The sequence below is a fragment of the Heterodontus francisci genome, chromosome 7 (genome assembly GCF_036365525.1).
Source record: "Heterodontus francisci isolate sHetFra1 chromosome 7, sHetFra1.hap1, whole genome shotgun sequence".
Classification (NCBI taxonomy): Eukaryota; Metazoa; Chordata; class Chondrichthyes; order Heterodontiformes; family Heterodontidae; genus Heterodontus; species Heterodontus francisci.
Window position 1 is genome coordinate 98,116,999 of NC_090377.1, and position 25,204 is coordinate 98,142,202.

Consider the following 25,204-nt stretch of genomic DNA (forward strand, 5'->3'; position numbering starts at 1 on the left):
ATGCATCCAGTATCTCTGTAGCCACCCCTTTTAAGACCCTAAAATGCCGACCATCAGGTCTAAGGGATTTGTTGGCTTTTAGTCCATTCATTTCTCCAGTACTATTTCACTAATGCTCATTTCTCTCAGTTTCTCAATTTCACAAGACACTTGGTTCCCCACTATTTCTGGATTTTTTATGTGTCTTCTACCATGGGGACAGATACAAAGTATTAGATTAATGTCTCTGCCATTTCCCCCATCATAATTTCACCTGTCTGTGCCTCTAAGGGATCCATGTTTACTTTCGCCAACCTCTTGCTCTTTTATAGAAGCTTCTTCAATCTGTTTTTATGTCTTTTGCTAATTTACTCTCTATTTTTCTTTGTCTATTTTTTGGTCATCCTTTGCTGAATTCTAAAATCCTGCCAATCCTCAGGCTCAGAACTCTTTTGGCAACATTATAAGACTCTTCCTTTAATCTTATACTAGCTTTAAATTATCTTGTCAGCCACTTTGGATCACTTTTCCCATGAGGCTTTCATTCTTTAAGGAAATGTACATTCTACACAATTCTCAGAAAGTTAACAGCAAGCAATTAGGAAAGCAAATGGTATCTTATACTCCAATTCCTTTGCAATAAAGGCTAAGAGTAAAGAAGTCTTTCTGCCTTGGTAAAACAACACCTAGAATACTGTGTACAGTTTTGGTCTCCTTACCTAAGGGAAGGATATACTTGCTGTAGCGAGTGTCAAGAAGGTTCACCAGACTGATTCTTGGGATGAGAGGATTGTCCTAAGAGGAGAGATTGAGTAGACTAGGTCTGTATTCCATAGAATTTAGAAGAATGAGAGATGATCTCATTGAAACATATAAAATAGTACTGAAGACGTGATCCAGAACTAACTGCACCCCTAGCCAAGCTGTTCCAGTACAGCTACAACACTGGCATCTACCCGGCAATGTAGAAAATTGCCCAGGTATGTCCTGTACACAAAAAGCAGGACAAATCCAATACAGCCAATTACCACCCTGTTTTCTCTCGATCATCAACAAACTGATGGAAGGGGTCATCAACAGAGTGATCAAGCAGCATTTGCACAGCAATAACTTGCTCGCTGACACAGTTGGGTTCCGCCAGGGCCACTCTGCTCCTGACTGCATTACAGCCTGGGTCCAAACATGGACAAAAGAGCTGAACTCCAGAGGCGAGTTAAGAGTGACTGCCCTTGACATCAAGACAGCATTTAACCGAGTATGGTATCAAGGACCCCTAGCAAAACTGGAGTCAATGGGAATCGGGGAAAAAGTCTCCACTGGTTGGAGTCATACCTAGCACAAAGGAAGATGATTGTGGTTGTTGGAGGCCAAACATCTCAGTCCCAGGACATCAATGCAGGAATTCCTCAGAGTAGTGTCCTGGGCCCAACCATCTTCAGCTGCTTAATCAATGATGTCTGCTCCATCCTAAGGTCATAAGTGTGGATGTTCGCTGATGATTGCACAATATTCAGTACCATTCGCAACTGCTCAGATACGGAAGCAGCCCATGTCCAGATGCAACAAGACCTGGACAACATCCAGGCTTGGGATGATAAGTGGCAGGTAACATTTGTGCCACACAAGTGCCAGGCAATGACCATCTCAAACAAGAGAGAATCTAACCATCTCCCTTTGATTTTTGATGGCATTGCCATCACTGAATCCCTCACTATCAACATCCTGGGAGTTATCATTGACCAGAAACTAAACTGGACCAGCCACACAAATGCTGTGGCTATGAGAGCAGGTCAGAGACTGGGAATTCTGTGGCAAGTAACTCACCTCCTGTCTTCCCGATGCCTGTCCACCATCTACAAGGCACAAGTCAGAGTGTGATGGAATACTCTTCACTTGCCTGGATAAGTGCAGCTCCAACAACACTGAAGAAGCTTAACACCATCCAGTCATAGCAGCCCACTTGACTGGCACCCCATCCACCACCTTCAACATTCACCTCCACCACTGACGCACAGTGGCAGCAGTGTGTACAATCTATGAGATGCACGGCAGCAACTCACCAAGGCTCCTTTGACAGCCCCTTCCAAACCTGCAACCTCTACCACCTAGATGGACAAGGGCAGCAGATGCATGGGAACACCACCACCTGCAAGTTCCCCTCCAAGCCACATGCCATCCTGACTTGGAACTATATCGCCATTTCTTCACTGTTGCTGGGTCAAAATCCTGGAACCACCCTTCCTAACAACACTGTGGGTATACCACAGCTTAACACTTACCTTCTCAAGGGCAATTAGGGATGGGCAATAAATGATGACCGAGCCAGCAGTGTCCACATCCCACAAATGAATTTTTAAAAAATTGATAGGGTAGAAGCTGGGAGGATGTTGCCACTGGCTGGGAGTCTCAACTAGGGGCAACTGTCTCAGAATAAGGGGTTGGCCATTTAGGACTGAGATGAGAGAAATGTCTTCACTCAAAGTGTTGTGAGTCTTTTGAATTCTGTACTGCAAAGAGCCATGGATGCTCAGGTATTGAGTATATTCAAGACAAGAGATCAATAGATTTTAGGAAACCAAGGGATTTGGGGATAATGTGGGAAGGCATAACTGAGGTATGAAATTAGCCATGATCTTACTGAATGGCAGAGCAGTCTTGAAGAGCAGAATGGCCTATTCCTGCTCTTATTTCTTATGTTCTTATATCTGTTACGAATTATGAATTCATTCTTTAAATATTTGCCATTGCCTGTCTACTGTCATATATTTTAATCCAGTTTCCCAATCTACTTTCACCCAATACTTAAGTAGTATACCTTGTTCAGAGTTAAGACCTTAGTTTCAGACTTAACTAAGTCACTCTCACTTAAATATAACATTCTACCATGTTATGATCACTCTACCCAGAGACTGCTTTGCTAAAAATGTTATTAATTAACAAATTTTCAATGCACTATACTAAATCTAAAATAGGCTGTTCCCTAGTTGGTTTTCCAACATACTAATCAAGAAAACTATCTTGAATACATTTTATAAACTTGTCCTCCACATGATGGGCTGGATTTTGTGACGACGGCAGGGCTCCCGGCGCCTGGCTGAAAAAGTGGGGCGATCCCCACCTTGGCCTTTTCGAGTCCCCCCTGCGCTATCTTCCATTGTTCAGGCACTTAAATGCTCAGTGATGGGATCCTTGCCCCTTCAAAGATGGGGATCCCACCTCCAAGAGCTGCCAGCCAATCACAGGGCCGGCGACTCAGCAGTATTGGCAGTGCCACCGGCCACTGCCGGTGCTGCAGAGGCCTTGGACCCAGGCCCAGTGCTGGAACCCTGGACCTCAAGTAAGTCATGGGGATTGGAGGGTAGTTGTGAAGTCCAGGGGGAGGGGGGTCCATGGAGGTGGAAGTTTTGCCTGTGGGGTCCTCCATGGGTTATAGATTGCCCATGAAGGAGGTACCTGCCTCAAGCCCGCAGGGAGGGTACCTCGTATTACAAGGCTTTGCACATTCAGATATAATGCCTTTAGCTTTAACTTTTTTCTATTTTTCCCTGATTTCACAGCCTCTAATGCCCTATAACCTTTGTTCAGCTCTTGGTCCCTTCCTGACCTACTCTGCTTATTTTTACCCAAACCCCTATTCTGCTCTCTATCCTTGACATTTCTCTTACTACTTTTGCATTGATACTTTCCTGAATCCTCTCACCTTCTGCACCCACCCCCCCCCCCCCCCCACCCCTGCCCATCCCGGCCCCTCATTAGTTTAAAGCCTTATCTACCATCCAATTTAAGTCGAGCCCACCCCAACAGAACCGCTCCCGCTTTCCCCAGCACTGATGCCAGTGCCTCATGAATTGAAACCCCTGCCTCCCACATCACTATCTCAGCTGCACATTTAACCTTCTGATCTCTTTATCCCAATTCAATTTGCCCGTGGCTCAGTTAGCAATCTTCCTTTTTTCCTGTGAGTTTCTGTGTTTTCACTTCAACCTTAGCTCCTCAAACACTCCTAGCAGAACCTCATTCCTAGTTCTACCTATGTTGTTTGTTCTCACATGGACCATGCCAACTGGATACTCACCCCTCCCAGATGATGTTCTTCTCCAGCTGTGAGGAGATAACCTGAACTCGATGTAACGAAAGTCTGTTCTTCTAGATAGGGTCCCTTTATAGAGTCATAGAGTTATGCAGCACAGAAACAGGCCCTTCAGCCCATTGTGTCCGTGCCGGCCATCAAGTACCTATCTATTCTAATCCCGTTTTCCAGCACTTGGCCCATAGCCTGGTATACAATGGACTTTCAAGTGCTCATCTAGATACTTCTTAAATGTTGTGAGGTTTCCTGCCTCTACCACCCCCTCAGGCAGTGTGTTCCAGATTCCAACCACTCTCTGGGTGAAAACATTTTTCCTCAAATCCCCTCCAAACCTCCTGCCCCTTACCTTAAATCAATGCCCCCTGGTTATTGACACCTCCACTAAGGGAAAAAAAATTCTTCCTATCTACCCTATCTATGCCCCTCATAATTTTGCATACCTCAATCATGTCTCCCTTCAGCCTTCTCTGCTCTAAGGAAAACAACCCCATCCTATCCAGTCTCTCTTCATAGCTGAAGTGCTCCAGCCCAGGCAACATCCTGGTGAATCTCTTCTGCACCCTCTCCAGTGCAATCACATCCTTCATGAAATGAGTTTGAGCAGTATCAATTGTGTTTGTTCGAAATTGCTCCTAATTTAGGTTTTTTTTTCAAATTTAACACCGAGAACCCAAAGGAATGGCTAGTGTGGTAAATGGAAGACATAGGGGATGGGACAGAGTTCTTCCAATATTACAACTTAGCACATTGTTCCACTAAAGTATAAAGCTTTGCTGAACACCTAATGTGTGCTATGCTATATAAGCTTGTGTATAAGATGGTAAATGAATATCCTGCTGTAATTATTTAGTGATGAAATTATCATCTAATAGTGACATGAAACTTTAATTTACATTTAATGTGTTCCTTTGTACCCCATTCAACTACATAAAAGCAATAAAGATTGGTGCTCCATAAAAATAAACACATGTATGCCACTAACTTTTTTTTATGTTCCAATGTCTTGAACAGGACTTGAATTTCATGAGGAAATACATAATTTAGCAGAAAAGGAGGGTTTGAAGGGAAGCAAGTTAAGTAATGCACTTGAAAGCTTTGCATGGAATATCACCGTATTGAAGGTACAGTAAAAACTAGGTCACTCTTGTGTGAATATTGTCAGTAGTCTTGACTAAAATAAGACAAAATGAAAATTGGACCTTTTCAGTGAGAACATTTGAAGGGTTCTCAACTATAAACATACATACACCTTACATATGAGCCAGGAGCAGGAGCAGACTATTCGGCTGATCGAGCCTGCTCCACCATTCTATAAGATCATGGCTAATCCGGTTGTGGATATAACTCCACTTTCCTACCTATCCCCGATACCCTTTGACTCCCTTGTTTGCCAAGAATCTGTCCACCACTGCCTTAAAAAACATTCAATGACCCTACTTCCACCACTCTCCCAGGAAGAAAGTTCCACAGACTCACAACCCTCTGAAAGAAAAAATTTCTCCTCATCTCTGTCTTAAATGGGAGACCCCTTATTTTTAAACTGTGCCCCCTAGTTTTAGTCTCTCCCCCAAGGGGAAACATCTTTTCAACATCCACCCTGTCAGGTCCCCTCAGGATCGTGTTTGCTTCAATAAGATCACCCCTCATTTTTCTAAACTGCAATGAATACAGACACAAGCTGTCCAATGTTTCCTCATAAGATAACCCTCTCATCCCAGGAATCAGTTGAGTGAAATGCTTCCAATACAATTATATCCTTTCTTAAGTAAGGAGACCAAAACTGTACACAGTACTCTAGATATGGTCTCACCAATGCCCTGTACAACTGTAGCAAAGCATTCATACTTCTATATTCCCTTCCCCTTGCAATGAACAACAACATTGCATTTGCCTTCTTAATCATTTGTTGCAGCTGCATACTAATTTTTTTTGTTTTGTGCGCAAGGACACCCAGATCCCTCTGCATCTCAAGAGTTCTGCAATCTCTCTCCATATAAATATAATGTTGCTTTTCTATTTTTCTGGCCAAACTGGACAAGTTCACACTTTCCCACATTATACTCCAACTGCCAAATCTTTGCCCAATCACTGAACCTATCTATATCCCTTTGCAGACTCCTTATGTCCTCTTCACAACTTAGTCTCCTACCTATCTTTATGTTATCAGCAAATTTAGCAACCATACATTCTGTCCTTTCGTCCAAGTCATTTGATATAGATTGTAAATAGTTGAGGCCCCAGCACTGATCCCTGTGGCACTCCACTAGCTACAGCTTGCCAACCTAAAGATGACCCATTTATGCCTACTCTCTGTTTAATGTTAGACAACCAATCCTCTGTCCATGCTAACATGTTACCTCCTATACCATGGGCTCTTATTTTTTTTAGTAATCTGCGATATGGCACAGGTCAAATGCCTTCTGGAAATCCAAGTACACCATATCCACAGGTTCCCCTTTATCCACATTGCTTGTGACTTCCTCAAAGAACTCTAATAAATTAGCTAAACACAATTTTCCTTTCTCAAAACCATGTTGCCTCTGCCTGATTGCATTGAGATTTTCTAAATGATCTGCTTTAACCTCCTTAATAATAGATTCCAGCATTTTCCCTATGACAGATGTTAAGCTAACTGGCCTGTAGTTTCCTGCAAATGGTTGGTCTAATTGTAATTTAGAATTTTACAAGGAGACAAATTGGATTAAGTAACTAGATCAACAAGAGGGATGAAGGGGGGACAAAATTACAAGGCAGAATGAAGGTCAGAATAAATCTTCCTTTCTTCCTAGTATGTGCTTGAGTAAAATGTCAGGTTGTAAAACAGGTGGCTGATTGAATCCTCTTGGGTTTAAATGCCCCCTTTTGGATCAGTGTGCTAATTTTCCAAATCAGTTGCTCTTTTGAAACACAAAACTTCTCTCAAATCATGTTCACTGAAATCCAATGCTTCCACCTTCTGTGGCTGTTCCCTCCCAGCATGGCCCATTTGCACCTCTGCACAGCTGAATATACATATACACTAGATTGCCCATGCAAGCATATAATTTAAAAAAAATTAAACTTATGCATCTGTTCAGCCAGTCGTACGGAGGTGCATACTGGTCATAGAAGGGATGGGGTTGGAAGGGAAGATAGCAACTGTTTATCTGAATCTGCTGTTGAAGCCAACTCCATATTGTATGCTAGGCCTCCACCTGCCAAGACTGAGGCACATTAATTTTGTCATGAACATTGATTTTAAACTGTTACTGGAGTTAAGAAAGGACTTGTTAAACAGATCAGCCATGGCTGGTAAAGACATTTGCATACTAACAGACAGTGTTTGGAAGTTCAAAGCAGCCATTCCCTGACATTCAACCCACAATAGACTTTTGATCACCAGACGTTGAAGGTGGGGGAGCTTGCCTTCCAGGTTGACTGCTAAGATGGCCGAATACTCAAATGGACATGGTCAAACCAGCTAGTCACATGACCAACCTGCTGGGCAACCTGAGTTTTTTTGAATTTATACTAACAGTTTGGGCAGAAAATCTGCTTGCTCCTGGATTGAGAAGATCTCTCTCCTGTCTACTTCCATCCCTTTCTCACAAGCCTCTGAATCCACTGAAGACACATGAACCCCAAGAGAGAAAAGTCTCCTACAGTGAACAGGATTTAAGAAGAATACTGGGCCCCAACAAAAAGCAAGATCTACCTACAATGAAGGACTCAACAGTGAGTTCGAAGAACCGTAACAACAACTCTTCAGATATTGCCTCAAACTTTTCCACTTTATTTTTTCTTCTGATCTTTTCTGTCTCTATTTGCATGTGTGTATTGAGTATGCATGTTAGCGTGGGCAAATCGTGTATCCATAGGCATTAACCGAATTAGAGTTTAAGTTGAATAAATTTCAACTTTTCTTCTTTAAACCTAAGAAAGCCTGTCTGTGCTGGTTTCTTTGCCTTATAATTGGAAAGAGGTGAACAAGGATTCATCAAGGGGCAGCTAAAAACACAGTGTGTTTAAAATTAAACCCTGTTACAGTAAGACCAAGTGAAGGCTGAAAGGGAACTCGAGACCTCTTTCTCACCTGCTTGTAACAATATCATTGAATCATGGAATGGTTTCGGCAAAGATGGAGGCCCTTCGGCCCATCGAGTCCATGTTGGCTTTCTGCAAGTGCAATTTAACTAGTCCCATTCTCCTGCCCTTTCCCCATAGTCCTGCAAATTTTTTCTCTTCAGGTGCTTTGTCAATTACCTTTTGAAAGCCATGATTGAATATGCCTCCACTACGCTTTCAGGCAATGCATTCCAAATCCTAACCACACTGCTCCATAAGAAAGGTTTTGCTCATGTCGCCTTTGGTTCTATTGCTAATCACCTTTTATCTATGTCCTCTGGTTCTCAACCCTTCCACCAATCCTCTCTATCTACTTCCTAGACCCCTCATGATTTTGAACACCTCTATCAAATCTCCTTTCAACTTTTTCTTCTCTAAGGAGAACAACCCCAGCTTCTCCAATCTATTCATGTAACTGAAGTCCCTCATCCCTGAACCATTCTCATAAATCTTTTGCCGCACTGTCTCTACAGACTTTACATCCTTCCTAAAGTGTGATGCCCAGAATTGGATGCAGTACTCCAGTTGAGACTGAAATAGTAGACTGAATTTAGTGTGGACCTTGGGGACAGGAAGGGAGGCTGGTGGGGGAAAGCATAAAATCGGGTGGGGAAACATCAGATAGGCAGTCTGATGTTGTGGCATTCCACCCTGATTTTTTCAATGGTGGATAAAATGGAGTTCAGACGGCGGTGCAGAGTGGGGGCAATTAAGGTATTTAACAGGCCTATTAATTAACAGCAATTTTATTCCTGGTTTAAAATTTTATAAATAGCGCATGAGATTCACAGGGCTTCAGAGACTCGCATGCTTCTAGGAGATGACATGGAGGTGGGAGCTCATTGGTAGGCTGCAAGGGGAGGCCTTCGGGAGAGGCAACATTGACTGCCAGGCAGGGTGGAGAAGGGAGGGCATCAGGCATCATCTGAGGAGTGGGGGCATAGGTCCCAAAACTGTGGGGGTGCCATTCCAAGGGGGGCAATGGGCAAGTGCCACCTCATTAGAGGTGACAAGTGGGGGAAGGAGGGCCACTGGCAGGGAGGACTTGCACTTAGGGAGAGGCCACCTTTCATGGGCCTCATTCATTCAGGCTCCGGGGACTGTGCTGAAGTGGCGCACCTGCAGCAGCACCGCGACAACTTTTGCGGCCAGAGGAGGGTCAGCAGTAGCCTCCAGATAGTGAAGAAGAGCACAGAGGAAAAGGACAGGTGGCTTCCCCATGCGGAAGGAGCTACCCTCCACAGAGGTTCTACAATTCAAGGCTCAACTACCTGCAGATGTTCAAGAGGTAGTGCCAATGAAGGGTTCACTTCTCCAGAGAGGACATCACCGACCTATACTCTATGATGCAGGATGAGCTGTGCCCCAGGGGATTTGGTGCAAATCCAATGTCAGTGGGCCTGAAGGTCACTGTGGCGCTGAACTTCTATGCCTGTGGATCATTCCCGGGATCCATTGGGGTCACGTTTGAGATCTCACAGTCTGTGGCCCATCAGCGTATCAAGGAGGTCACAGATGCCCTTTTCAGGAGGGCCGGCAACTATGTGCACTTCCACATGGATCGCAACTCTCAAGCTGAGAGGGCCATCGGGTTCAGGGCCATTTCTGGATTCCCCCAGATGCAGGGTGTCGTGTGGCCATCAAGGCTCCTGACCACCAGCCAGCAGCCTTCATCAGCAGGAAGGACTTCCACTCCCTCTTCGACCTGTAGGTCTGTGCATGCTTCCTGGGAAGTTGCGGCAATGCTACATTTTGACGCAATCGCAGACACCTGTGCACATTCAGAGATGGATCCTTGAAGGCAAGGGCTACCCACCGAGGACATGGCTACTGACACCTGTGAGGAACCCACGCACAGATGCAGAGCAGAGGTATAACTCCTACCACGGGATAAAGCGAGCAACCGTACAGGAGGACATTGGTCTGCTGAAGATAAAATTCAGGTGCGTGGATTGGTCTGGTAGAGTCCTTCAGTATGCCCTGGCAAGGGTCTCTCTCGTATCGTGGTGGTCTGCTATGCACTGCACAACCTGGAGCTACAGAGGGGTGAGGTCTTGAACAATGAGGAAAGAGAAATGTACGTTGCCTCCTCAGATGATGAGGATACAGAAGAGGAAACTGGCCAAGCATCGCCGGATGAGGAACCCCAGGGTCAACAGGAGAGACACCATGAGTTAATATAAGGGATGCGCCCGATGCCCTTATACATTCGTATTTCCTTTGATCCTTACTGCCAGTTGTACATTGACCAATAAAGACCTGTTGTCGCCTTCTTTCCTTCAGGAAGCATTCGCTCATTGATCAGTTGTGCAGTGCTGAGCTGGCCAGGCTCCAGACTGGACCCCTCGGAGCATGATGTCTTGCCTCAAGACTCTTCACAGAGGCTGGGTTGAAATGAAGCACCAAAGACCTTATGGATGTAGAAGGAGATCTTGCTTGATTTTTTTTTTTAAATTAATGATCATAACAGCACATGCTAACCTTTTCATCTACAATACACAATGATCCCTGAAAACCCTATGATTCTATGTGCTCTTCCTCATTCTTTTGCATGCACTCCTATGAGCTGCTCCCTCTGCACTGTCAGATGCAGACCTTGATGAAGACTGCTGACCTTGCTCTCCCTTGGCTAGGGAAGACTTTGGCAGTTGTACTGTGGTTGCCTGAAGCATGCTGGGCTCTGGCATGTGATGATCTTCCTGCACAGAAGCAATAGCACCCTTTGTCATCAGGGATGATGGAGTTCATGGCGTCACTGGCAGAGGGGCAGAGGAACTGTTGGCTACACCAGGAGCACCATGAGAGGAACCTCCAGCAGCAGTGGGCAGCCACTTCTCCTCCCTTGCAAGGCAAACTTGTGCCTCCCTGCTGACCTGGGAAGGTCACGGACCTGGACAGTATAAAGTGAGGGGGATTGACACTGTTCTCTGCAGCAAAGTGCGAGAGTCCAGAAGGCTGTGTTGCCTGCCCTGTGCCAGGGTTCGGGACATCTGCTCAGGGCTGGAGAGGAACTTATAGTGCAAGGGAGAAGATCCAGTCATCATGGTCCATGTAGGTACCATAGGCAGGACAAGGGAAGAGGTGCAGTAGTCAGTATGAGGAGCTAGGCACCAAATTAAGAAGCAGAACCTCAAAGGTCATAATCTCTGGATTATTACCTGAGCCACATGCAAATTGGAGTAGGGCAAATAAGATTAGAGAAATGAACACGTAGCTCAAAGACTGCTATGGTAGAAGTGGGTTCTGGTTCGTGGGGCATGAGCACAAGTACTGGGGAAAGTGGGAGCTGTACTATTGGGACGGTCTACACCTGAACCGTGCTCGGACTAGTGTTCTCGTGAGCCCCAAAATAGGGAAGTAGAGAGAGTTTTAAACTAAATAATGGGGAGAAGGGGTCAAATTTGGGAAGATGTGGTAAATCAAAGAGTAGAGACAAGACATGAGAGAAAGGTATTAATATGGGAAAAGATAAACAGACCGTGACAGGAAGGGACAGAGTACAAATCTAAGAGTAATTCAGCAGACAAGACTAGAGGTTACAAAAATAATAAACTGACAAAACTAAAGGCTCTGTATCTGAATGCACATAGCATTCGAAACTAAACAGATGAACTGAAAGCGCGAATAGAAATAAATAAGTCCGATCTGATAGCCATTACAGAGACGTGGCTGCAAGATTGGGACCTGAATATTGAAGGGTATATGACATTTAGGAAGGACAGGAAGCAAAGGTGGAGGGGTGGCTCTGTTAATTAATGATGGTATCAGCACAATAGAGAGGGATGACCTAAATTCAGGAAACCAGGATGTAGAAGCGGTTTGGATCGAAATGAAAAATGAACATACGAGTATATGAATTAGGAGCAGGAATAGACCACTCGGCCCTTTGAGCCTCCTCGGCCACTCAATAAGTTCATGGCTGAACTGTTTACTTCACATTTCCACCTACCCCAGATATCCTTTCGCCCCCTTGCTTATCAAGAATCTATCTGCCCCTGCCTTACAAATATTCAAAGACTCTGCTTCCATTGCCTTTTCAGGAAGAGAATTCCAAAGATTCACAACCCTTTGAGAGAAACAATTTCTCCTCATCTCCATCTTAAATGGGAAACCCCTTATTTTTAAACAGTAACCCCTAGTTCTAGATGCTCCCACAAGGGGAAACAGCCTTTCCACATCCAGCCTGGCAAGACCCCTCTGGATCTTATATGTATCAATCAAGTTTTTTTTAAAAATTCATTCATGGGATGTGGGTGTCGCTGGCCAGGCCAGCATGAATTGCCCATCCCTAATTGCCCTTGAAAAGGTGGTGGTGAGTGGCCTTCTTGAACTGCTGCAGTCCATGTGGGTTAGGTACACCCACAGTGCTGTTAGGAAGGGAGTTCCAGGATTTTGACCCAGCGACAGTGAAGGAACGGCGATATAGTTCCAAGTCAGGATGGTGTGTGGCTTGGTGGGGGAACTTACAGGTGGTGGTGTTCCCATGCATTTGCTGCCGTTGTCCTTCTGGTTGGTAGAGGTCGCGGGTGAAGTTGCCTCTTACTCTTCTAAATTCCAGCGGACACAAGCCTAGCCTGTCCAATCTTTCCTCGTAAGACAGCCTCATCTCTGTCTTAAATTGGCAACCCCTTATTTTTGAAAAGTGGCCCCTAGTTCTAGATTCTCCCACCAAGGGAAACATCCTTTCCATATCCAGCCTGTCAAGACCCCTCAGGATCTTATATGTTTTAATCAAGTCGCCTCTTATTCTTCTAAACTCCAGCAGATAGAAACCCAGCCTCTCCAATTTTTCCTCATAAGACAAGCCACCCATTCCAGATATTAGTCAAGTAAACCTTCTCTGAACTGCTCCTACGCATTTACATCCTTCCTTAAATAAGGAGGCCAGTACTGTACACAGTACTTCAGATGTGGTCTCACCAATGCCCTGCATAGCTGAAGCATAACCTCTCTACTTTTGTATTAAATTCCCCTCGCGATAAACAATAACATTCTATTAGCTTTCCTAATTACGTGCTGTACCTGCATACTAACCTTTTGTGATTAATGCACTAGGACACCCAGATCCCTCTGCATCTCAGAGCTTCTCAATCTCTCACCATTTAGATAATATGCTTCTTTTTTATTCTTCCTGCCAAAATGGACAATTTCACATTTTCCCACATTATGATCCATTTGCCAGGTCTTTGCCCACTTACTTAACCTATCTATATCCCTTTGTAGCCCCTTTATGTCCTCTTCACAAGTTACTTTTCTACCTATCTTTATGTCATCAGCAAATTTATCAACCATACCTTCAGTCCCTTCAGCTAAGTCATCAATATAAATTGTAAAAAGTTGAGGCCCCAGCACAGATCCCTGTGGCAAACCACTCTTGCCAACCAGAAAATGACCCATTTATGCCTACACTCTGTTTCCTGTTAGCTAGCCAATCTTGTATCCATGCCAATATGTTACCCCTACACCATGAGCTTTTACTTTCTGTGATAACCTTTGCTATGGCACCTTATCAAATGCCTTCTGGAAATCTTAAGTACAATAAATCCACCGTTTCCCTTTTATCCACAGCACATGTAACTCCCTCAGAGAACTCCAATAACTTGGTCAAACATGATTTCCCTTTCACAAAACTATGTTGACTCTGCCTGATTATTTTGAATTTTTCTAAATGCTTTGCTATAACGAGTTTAAAATAGCTTCTAACATTTTCCCTAAGACAGATGTTAAGCTAACTGGCCTGTAGCTTCCTGCTTTCTGTCTCCCTCCCTTTTTGAATTAAGGAGTTACATCAAGATCGGCGCAGGCTTGGAGGGCTGAATGGCCTGTTCCTGTGCTGTACTGTTCTTTAATAAAAGCAAAATACTGTGGATGCTGGAAATCTGAAATAAAAACAAGAAATGCTGGAACCACTCAGCAGGTCTGGCAGCATCTCTGGAAAGAGAAGCAGAGTTAACGTTTCGGGACCTGAAACGTTAACTCTGCTTCTCTTTCCACAGATGCTGCCTGACCTGCTGTACTGTTCTTTGTTCTTTGTACATTGGCTATTTTCCAATCTAACGGAGCCTTCCCCAAATCTAGGGAATTTTGGAAAATTAGAACTAACGCATCAACTATCTCAGTAGCCACTTCTTTTAAGACCCTAGGATGAAGTCCATCAGGACCCGGGGACTTGTCATCCTGCAGCTCCAACAATTTGTTAAAATGATAAAGGCAAGAAGTCACTAGGGGGAGTGGTGTACAGGCCCCCTAACAGTTACCACACAGTAGGACGGGGTATAAAGAAATAATATTGAAGCTTGTCAGAAAGGTACGGCGATAATCATAAGGGATTTTATATCATCGTGAAGGTGTCCCTAGGCAGCAGTGATCATAATATGATTGAATTTTACATTCAGTTTGAGAGAAGAGTGGGTCTAAGGCTAGTATTTTAAGTTTAAATTAGGGCAATTATGAGGGTATGAAAGCAGAGCTACGGAAGTGAGCTGGCAAAGTAGGTTAAGGTATAGGTCAATAGAGATGCAGTTGCAGACATTTAAGGGGATATTTCAGAATACACAGAATAGATACATTCCAACGAGAAAGAAAAATTCCAAGGGGAGGACCCACCATCTGTGGTTAACTAAAAAGTTAAAGATAGTATCAAACTTAAAGAAAAAGCATATAATTGCGCGAATATGGGTGGCAGGTCAGAAGATTGGACAGAAGATAAAAAGCAGCAAAGAACGACTAATAAATGAATGAGGAGGGAGAAATTAGAGTACGAGAGAAAGCTGGCTAGAAATATAAATACAGGTAGTAAGAATTTCTATGATATTTAAAAAAGAAAAGAGTTAACAAAGTTATCATTGGTCCTGTGGAAAGTGAGACTGGGGAATTAATAACGAAAAATAAGGAGATGGCAGATGAATTGAACAGGTATTTTGCATTGATCTTCATCATTGAGGATGCAAGTAATATCCCAGAAATAGCTGTAAATCAGTAAATGGAAGGGAAGGAGGAACTCAAGAAAATTACAATCACCAGGGAAGTTGTATTGTGCAAGTTGTTGGAGCTGCGGGCTGACAAGTCCTCGGGTCCTGGTGGACTTCATCCTAGGGTGTTAAAAGAAGTGGCTAGTGAGATAGTTGAAGCGTTAGTTTTAATTTTCCAAAATTCCCTAGATTTTGGGAAGGTTCCATTAGATTGGAGAATAGCCAATGTAACTCCTTTATTCAAAAAGGAAGGGAGACAGAAAACAGGAAGCTACACGCCAGTTAGCTTAAAATCTGTCATAGGAAAAATGTTTAAAACTATTATTAAAGACGTTATAGCAGTGCACTTCAAAAAATTCAAGGTAATCAGGCAGAGTCAACATGGTTTTGTGAAAGGGAAATCATGTTTGACCAATTTGTTGGCGTTCTTTGGAGAAGTAGCATGTGCAGTGGATGAAGGGGAACTGGTAGATGTACTATACTTAGATTTCGAGAAGGCATTTGAATAGGTGCCACATCAAAGGTTATGCAAAAAGTAAAAGCTCATAGTGTAGGGGTAACATATTGGCATGGATAAAAAGTTGGCCAGCTAACAGGAAACAGAGTGTCGGCATAAATGGGTCATTTTCTGGTTGTGCTGGTTCTGGTGTGCCGCAGGGATCTGTGCTGGGGCCTCAACGTTTTACAATTTATAGTAATTTATATTTATTATGGGGAACAAAGAAATGGCTGACCAACTAAATGCATACTTTGGTTCTGTCTTCACAAAGGAGGACACAAATATCATACCAGAAATGTTGGGGAACAGAAGGTTTAGTGAGAGAGAAGATCTGAAGGAAATCAGTATTAGTAGAGAAATGGTGTTGGGGAAATTGATGGGATTGAAGGCCGATAAATCCCCAGGGCCTGATGGTCTGCATCCCAGAGTACTTAAGGAAGTGGCCCTAAAAATAGTGGATGCATTGGTGGTCATCTTCCAAGATTCTATAAACTCTGGAACAGTTCCTACAGATTGGAGGGTAGCTAATGTAACCCCACTATTTAAAAAGGGAGGTAGAGAGAAAGCTGGGAATTATAGAACAGTCAGCCTGATGTCGGTAGTGAGAAAAATTCTAGAGTCCATTATCAAAGATTTTATAGCAGAGCACTTAGAGAACAGTGGTAGAGTCGGACAGAGTCAGCATGGATTTATGAAAGGGAAATCATGCTTGACAAATCTACTAGAATTCTTCGAGGATTGAACTAGTAGAGTTGATGAGGGGGAGCCAGTGGATGTGGTTTATTTGGACTTTCAGAAGGCTTCCACAAAGTCCCACATAAGAGATTAGCGTGTAAAATTAAAGTGCATGGGATTGGGGTAGTGTATTGCGATGGATAGAAAATTGGTTGGCAGAAAGGAAACAAAGAGTAGGGATAAATGGGTCTTTTTTCAAATGGCAGGCAGTGACTAGTGGGGTGCCGCAGGGATCGGTGTTAAGACCCCAGCTAGTCACAATATATATTGATGATTTAGATGAGGGAACTAAATGTAATATCTCCAAATTTGCAGATAGCATAAAACTGGGTGGGAGGGTGAGTTGTGAGGAGGATGCAGAGAGGCCGCAGGGTGATTTGGACAAGTTGAGTTAGTGGGCAAATGCATGGCAGATGCAGTATAATGTGGATAAATGAGGTTATCCACTTTGGTAGCAAAAAAGGAAGGCAGATTATTATCTGAACGGCTATAAACTGAGAGAGGGGAATATGCAACAAGACCTGGGTGTTCTCATACACCAGTCACTGAAGGTAAGCATGCAGGTCCAACAGGTGGTAAAAAAGGCAAATGGTATGTTGGCCTTCATAGCGAAAGGATTTGTGTACAGGGGCAGGGATGTCTTGCTGCAATTATACAGGGCCTTGGTGAGGCCACACCTGGAATATTGTGTGCAGTTTTGGTCTCCTTATCTGAGGAAGGATGTTCTTGCTATTGAGGGAGTGCAGCGACGGTTTACCAGACTGATCCCTGGCATGGCAGGACTGACGTATGAGGAGAGATTGAGTCGATTAGGATTATATTTGCTGGATTTCAGAAGAGTGAGGGGGAATCTCATAAAAACCTATAAAATTCTAACAGGATTTGACAGGGTAGATGCAGGAAGGATGTTCCCCATGGTGGGGGAGTCCAGAACCAGGGGTCATAGTCTAAGGACACGGGGTAAACCATTCAGGACTGAGATGAGGTGAAATTTCTTCACTCAGAGAGTGGTGAACCTGTGGAATTCGCTACCACAAAAAGCAGTTGAAGCCAAAACATTGTATGTTTTCGAGAAGGAGTTAGATATAGCTCTTAGGTTTAAAGGGATCAAAGGATATGGGGCAAAAGCGGGAACAGGTTACTGAGTTGGATGATCAGCCATGATCATAATGAATGGCGGAGCAGGCTCGAAGGGCTGAATGACCTACTCCTGCTCCTGTTTTCTATGTTTCTATGTAATGACTTGGATGAAGGGACCGAAGGTATGGTTGCTCATGACACAAAGATAGGTAGGAAAGAAAGTTGTGAAGAGGACATAAGGAGGCTACTAAGGGATTTAGATAGATTAAGTGAGTGGGCAAAGATCTGGCTAATGGAGTATAATGTGGGAAAATGAGAAATTGTCCATTTTGGCAGGAAGAATAAAAAAGAAGCATATTATCTAAATAGTGAGAGATTGCAGAGCTCTGAGATGCAGAGGGATCTGGGTGTCCTCGTGCATGAATCACAAAAGTTTAGTCTGCAGGTACAGCAAGTAATTAGGAAAGCTAATAACATGTTATTGTTTATTGCGAGGAGAATTGTATACAAAAGTAGGGAAGTTATGCTTCAGTTATGCAGGGCATTGGTTAGACCACATCTGAAGTACTGTGTACAGTACTGGTCTCCTTATTTAAGGAAGGATGTAAATGCGTAGGAGCAGTTCAGAGAAGGTTTACTTGACTAATATCTGGAATGGGCGGCTTGTCTTATGAGGAAAAATTGGAGAGGCTGGGTTTCTATCTGCTGGAGTTTAGAAACATAAGAGGCGACTTGATTGAAACATATAAGATCCTGAGGGGTCTTGACAGGCTGGATATGGAAAGGATGTTTCCCTTGGTGGGAGAATCTAGAACTAGGGGTCACTGTTTAAAAATAATGGGTCATCCATTTAAGACAGTGATGAGGAGAAATATTTTCTCTCAGAGGGTCGTGAGTCTTTGGAACTCTCTTCCTCAAAAGGCGGTAGAAGCTGATGAGGTATTGCAGACATAGGAAAGTCCGATTAAGATGGATACTCCATATTATCCGAAGCCGTACGCTGTTATTGCCAAGAAGGAAAACAGTGTGATTGTGCAGTTGCCAGAAGGACTAATGTATGACAGAAATTCTTCAAGCGTCAAAAAGTCTCATGCTGACAAAGACACAGCAGCTGACGAACCAGATGTAGGAGGTGAGGTGAAGCTGACATCCAGCTATATTTTTAAAGCAGAGTAGATAGATTCTTGATAAGCAAGGGGGTGAAAAGATATTGGGGGTAGGTGGGAATGTGGAGTTGAGGTACAATCTGATCAGCCATGATCTTGTTGAATACCAGAGCAGGCTCGAGGGGCCGGTGGCCTACTCCTGCTCCTAATACGTATGTCTGTATGTTCGTATGTTTACTTGACCCAGAGCTACTTATTGTTAACATGAGTGGCTGAAGCAGAGATTGTTCTATTCCCCAGCACTAAACATCCCTGTCCTCAATAAGCATGAAAATAATTACAGACAGAAATTCAAAGTTTATGAAGGGGCTGATTTATGTGTACTAGTGTAAATCAGTTCTAAATGGTTAAGAACTTGTCCAAATTTCACTTGAATGGTAACGTGCTAATAGCATTCAAAATCAGTGATTTTGCATAATTTTTCACAAAGGAACATGAAAATTTGGACACGTGAAGGAAACTAACCTAGTTATAAGCTCAGAAAATTGCATGTAGGTTACCTTAATGGCCTGTACATAATTAGGAGATGTAAATTCTTCCAACCTTTAGCAAGGCATCTCAATTCATTGACAACTTCTGGCTTGGGGAGAGAAGTAAAGAAGTGACAGGTAAAAATGAAGGGTAAAGAAACCCAGTGCCCTGCTTGATTGTTGCTGAAGTAAAGTGATGTTGTATGAAGTGGTATAAAGGAAAGATATCCCTGTTTGCCACTCCATGACACTATACTAAGGTCAGCAGTGTGTCATGCTTGCAAGGAGATGGAGGGAGAGTTGAGTCATGTAGAAAATCTCCCAAATGTAGAATTTCTTTCTGCTGGCCACAAAGAAGACTGGCAAATGTCATGCACTCTCCTCCTTGTTTGTCTATCAGAAAGCATAATTGACAGCTGTGGAAGAGCTCCATTCTCAGCCAGTTTTCCTTCATTGTTGGCTGACAGTCACAAACTGACACCTCAGTGATGTTATTAGGATATAAATGTTATAACAATCTCTTAATACAGCAGCAACCCACAATGTGTCCCCATAGCTTTGAGCATTGAAATTCCTGTATGTGCCCTTTTTACATCACGAGTTATATTTGTGTCAAATTTCTGCATGCGCTATATTAAATAAGTTGTCAACTCGTTTAAGTAAATTAATGATTTTGTTTCAATACCACACAGGAAATTTGTGCAAACACATTCATCAATTAGTGGGACAAAATAGTGCAGATAGGAACTTCAGCTCGTGTTTTTAGCTACTGCTATAAACATTCTGAAATTGAAATGTTCATAATTTTTTCACACTCAGTTGTTCCTTTGCACTCTGAGCCAAGACATTTGAGGTGATGTAAGTCTTTAGATTCTCACTAAGTTCTGGAGTTTTCATTCTGCAGTCCTTGCAGGTTTTGTTTGGTTATAAAATCCAACAAGCAAGGAAGTTTCACAGGAAACTATAATTGCAAGCTTATTTTTTTCCCCTCACTTTTCTTGTTTTCTATAAATTTTGGTCGATACACAATGTTTTGTAATTTGGTTGGGATTAAATGCCTTATTGGCTGCTGTATGGAGTGAATTTGGTAGATGAACATGTTTTTAAATATGTTAAGATATTACTGAATGAATATAACCATAGTCCTTTGACATATGTAGGGCCAGGGGGATTTACTGAAAAATGCTAAGAATGAGGCGCTGGAGAACATGAAGCAAATCCAAACTGCTTGTATCTCATGTGGACTGAGCAAGTCAGGAAGTGGAAGTACAGAGATGAAATCCAAATAAAGTCTTCAGGCAATACAGGAGAAAGAAAACGGAGAATAGAATGAAAGCTCACATAATTCCTAGACCAGCCTCAGTGGCTTTATTATCAAGTCAAAATTACAGTTTTTAGTTAACAACCAATTTATTCTCATGAATGATACTGAAGATATTAGCAGAGCCTTTAGAAAGTACAATACTAACTATTTAAAGGAACAAATTTTATGGTATATATCACAATAAAATACGTCAAGGAAAAACATGTTAAAGTGACATTTCTAATATTCCTAACTACCTTTGAACCTGCATTTTTAGCTCATTTAAAACAAAGAAAGAGAACAGGGATTGACAAAATCATAATTGGCATGCACTTTTCTTTACATTGTTCATTGTCAAATTATGCACATATCTGCTTTTTAAATACATTTTAATATGAACATGAATATTGTACTGTACATTTTTGTGTTATGCATTGTAGTATTTTCCTGCTGTGAAGCCATTGTATGTAAATGCTGCTTTTATTTTTAAAATCTGTTCATATATAGGTTAAGGACTTGTTTCAAAATTGTATTCTGAAATGTCATACTAACTCACTTTGTAAACAACTGAGAAACAAGTCAAGTTTGGATTCTGTATTTAGAAAATACCAACTATTAATTCTTAATGCTAAAAGATGGCTTTACCAAAGTAGAGCAGAAAGTATAGTTTACTAGACTAACTCCTTGAGGAATATGGACACCATTTTGCAACAAACACAAATTGTAATGAGATGAACATCTTTAGTTATTTCCCTGAAATGTTGTGAGGAAAGTAACATTCTACAATGCTGTGCATCTTCTCAATTTATTTTCAGGTGTTGTAGTTAGCCTTGGAAATTTGCATATCCCTTACCAAGTTTTGCCAGTGACTGCCTGAGCCATACAAGAACCAGAAAGATCCTTGGTTGCTCCTTGGGACCTCAACCAGGGCCTTACTATGGGTAAAACTGGTCAGGGGTATCACTATCCAGTTATCCCTTCTGGAAGTGTATGAGGATAGATTGTGGGAGCAGGATTACCATCAGTTTTAATGCATCCAGTGCTGAAATAGCTTGCTCATTGTCAAGTCTCACACATCAAATTAAGTGAATTGGCTGAGGCAGAAACAAATTTCAGTAACCATCTTCAAGAGTGGAAGGCAGAGGAGAAAATTCAAAATGGAAAATAAATTGCAGGAACTCTTTTTGCAGATGTTTTCTGATATAAAATGAATGTTTGCAAAGTTGCAAAAGTTGACCTTGCACTTATGTATAAAGTTTCAAAATAAATGGTTAACTCAAAAGGGTCAGCATTGTCACAATTACTCAAGAAAGAAAAAATATAGACCAACAATGGACTGACAAAAAATGTTTCCAAATAAGATGTATTTATATCAAGAAGACCTTTCCTTTCATGGTCTCATAGCTGCAAGGCTAATTGAGCTCTATGCTTGGTGATCGGATCTTGAACCAAAGCCTTGATAGACATTTTCAGTTGTGTTCCTTCTTTGGGACATTGTATTCCAGTCTTGGTTATATTGTCTGGAGGAATCAGGGTGAGTGTCTTCCCTGTACCGTCCAAGTGCAATCAACCAATGGATGACCTTGGCATTGTTTGTTGTTGATGAAGTTTGTGAAAATCGTTGTGGGCTTGGCCTTCCTATCTTCCCTAACAAAGTGATAATGCCAGGGCCAAACTGAACATATAAGGCAGAAAATTGATGGGTGTTGGGGGGAAATAACATCTGAACAATGACAGATTGGAGATGGCGTTTTGGTCCATCCAGCCTGTCCCACACAATTGTGATGCCTTGTGCACCATTTTTTTCAACTCTGCACATCATGTGATCTCCTGGGAAAGGTAAAAATCAGATAAAAACCCAGGCCAATTGGGAGGAAAATGTCCGGGAAATTCATCTCTGACCACTGCCCCTCTCCCTTCTTAGGCAATTGAAACTAGTTTAGGAGATCACCCTGACCCTGATAATGTTATGCAGTACCTACTTTTGTACAAGCTGATCTCCACTCCAGCCAGAAACAGGTCCAGCTCTCACTTAAAGGAATTCAGTAAATCAGTGTTTACCGCATGTTATGACATCCTTCTCCAGAGGTCCACTTTTCTCAGGGAAAAGAACCACTTCCTGACTTTTAACCTAGATCTCATCTTACACAACTTAATTTTGTGACCCATGGACCTCCCTAGACTATTTAGTTAGAACAAACTGTCTATTTAAACACAATCTATTCCCTTCCATCATCTCATAAGCCTCAATCAAATCACCCCTAAGTCTACACTTCTCTACAGTGTAGAGTTCCAGCTCTTTACTCCCATCCTGATAATGAAGATGCTTCAAATTGGGAATTAATTTTGTGGCCGTCTTGCACCCTTTCCAAAGCCATAATATCACCCACCACATGTGAGAACCAAAACTGGCCACAGTATTCTAACTGCCTGACCAGGGTCTTGTACAAATGTTGACCACCTAGTTAACCCACTGAGCCAGTGCTTTATTTACTTAACAGTTGATGCAGCTGGACATTCTCTGTTATCAATACTTTTGTTACGAGGCATCATGGTCGACCAACATGTGGAGGTTGGCATTCTGCAGAGCTCAATTTTCATTGTACTGGTTGATGTGCTTGTACAGAATGCCATTGTTATTTTCAAGAATGGCACTTGGTGAAGAAAATTGGTTTCACCCTCTCTAATACTGATTTCCGGATTTCAACTGGAGAGGTAGTGAAAACTCATATCTATTGGTGGAAGCCTGGAACCACATCAGCTGCAAGACATGCAGGATCAAGGTAAAGAGAAAAAATACAATATTTTTAGAACACAGTTATTTAAGAAAGGAAGTATTTGCAAGAGTTCTAGTTTGCCCATTTCCTTGATATATTGCTCCTGTTTTTGAAAATTAGTCATCGTCCCCAGAAGAGAGTGGATGTTCAGTCAATGAATGTATTCAATTTGGAGATTGATAGATTTTTGGACACTAAGGGAATCAAGGGATATGGAGATAGGGTGAGTAAGTGAAGTTGAGGTAGAAGATCAACCATAATGTTATTGAAGAGCTGAGCAGACTTGAGGCGTTGTATGGCCTGCTCCTGCTCCTATTTCTTATGTTCTTGGATCTTGTACACACATTTTTGGTCAGGGATGATATTCTAAACTTCATTAAGATCATTAAAGAGCTGTCTTTGACTAAACTACATTCAAGAGTCACTGGGAACAGTCACTACAAATGCTTTGGACCACAGTACCACTTTGATAATATACCTTTTTTTCCTCCAATTTTTTGCATTTTGAGTTTTTCAGGAAATTCCATGCAAATGTTCTTCAGTCTTGCTCTAGTGTAGGAAAATTAGAGGAAAATGGTATATTATCAAAGAGGTACGTTGGTCTAAAGTATTTGTAGTAAGTGACTGTTCCCAGTGATTCTTTAATGTAGTTTAGTCAAAGACAGTTCTTTAATGATCTTAATGAAGTTTAGTGTAGGATTTACATGTTGCTATCCAGGTTGATTCTTTGTATACAGATTGCCCATCAAAGTATATATGTATATTCTATCGACATTTATTTTGTAAATTTAATGATTGTTACTAAGTTAAATATGCAGCCATAAAATATTTATCCATTCATGCTATTTTCTGAATAAATTAAAATATTGTATATCTTGATTTATTTTTCCTTTAGAGTAGTTATTGCAAGTGTTTTACAAAGGACTAATGCAGGATATGCAACATCTTGTGAAAAGGGCAGTTTGATACATAAAATCACAGAATGCTACAGCACAGAGCCAGCTGATTTGGCTCATAAAGTCTGTGCCGCTGTTTTCATCCCATAAGTCAAATTCCAATTGCTCTTTGCTCTATTTAATATTCCTCTTTTTAAAGCAACTGTCTAATCTCATTTTAAAAGAATTTATGAATCCACCTTCAACAGTGATGGAGAATGCCACTTTCTGGCAAAAATTTTTCTAACCTCTGCTGTAATTTATTTTGTGACCATCATTAATTTTTGCCCTCTCATAACCATCTCAGTGACCAGTGGAAATAATCTATCACTACTAATCTTACAATCCTTTGTTATCTTGAAGACCTCCTAACCACAGCTGCAATAAAAGAATTCTCTAGTCTCTCATTGTAACTGGCATCCCTTACTGACATCCTAGTGAATCTATGCTGCACCTTTACCATTGCTTTCATACCCTTATTTGTTTTTCTTCCTGTGTGCTAAGTTCTTTAAATGTTAAGGGGGAAATGCAGATTCTACTGTGATTTGTAGGGCAGTTTCCAACAATTAAAGGATTTAAAATAGCTTTTAGGAATTTTTCTTTGCAAGTAGTAGTTTTGTGATTCATTATAGAATATGATTAATTTTGCACAGAAGTCACTGTTCATATTTGACATAACTTTTACAGATAACGTACATGGGATTACATAGGATATGCGGCATAGTAACAGGCTATTCGTCCCAACCAGACCATGCCAATGTTTATGCTCCAACTAAGCCTCCTCCTGTCTTTCCTCATCTAAATTTATCAGAGTAATCCTCTATTCCCTTTTCCCTCATAAGCTTGTCTCACCTCCGCTTAAATGCAATTATTTGCTTCAACCACTCCCTCTGGTAGCAAGTTGTGTTCATTACAAAAGAAAATTATGACTAAGTGGGTAAATGCACAGTGTGATATGATATTGACTTCTTTGGAACAGCAAGTGTCCAGGTTCAGTTCCTGCTTTATGCTTATCTCATCAAGCCAACAATGAGTTAGCTAGTTAGTTTTCCTCAGTATCTCCAGGCTTGGTATTTCTGATAGCTGTCCCCTGCA

General features: G+C 42.0%; 1 protein-coding gene across 2 annotated transcripts in view; it reads left to right on the forward strand.

The window, feature by feature from the left end:
- The window catches only part of plcl1 (phospholipase C like 1), a 546,809-nt gene extending 523,248 nt beyond the window's left edge, over positions 1 to 23,561 (forward strand). For both annotated transcript variants that reach the window (XM_068035700.1, XM_068035701.1), the window contains 2 exons: positions 5,081 to 5,190; positions 20,255 to 23,561. In XM_068035700.1, coding sequence (XP_067891801.1) covers positions 5,081 to 5,190; positions 20,255 to 20,383 — 239 coding nt within the window. In that variant the 3' untranslated portion in view covers positions 20,384 to 23,561. The remainder of the gene's footprint in view (positions 1 to 5,080; positions 5,191 to 20,254) is intronic.
- Positions 23,562 to 25,204: the final 1,643 nt, after the last annotated feature.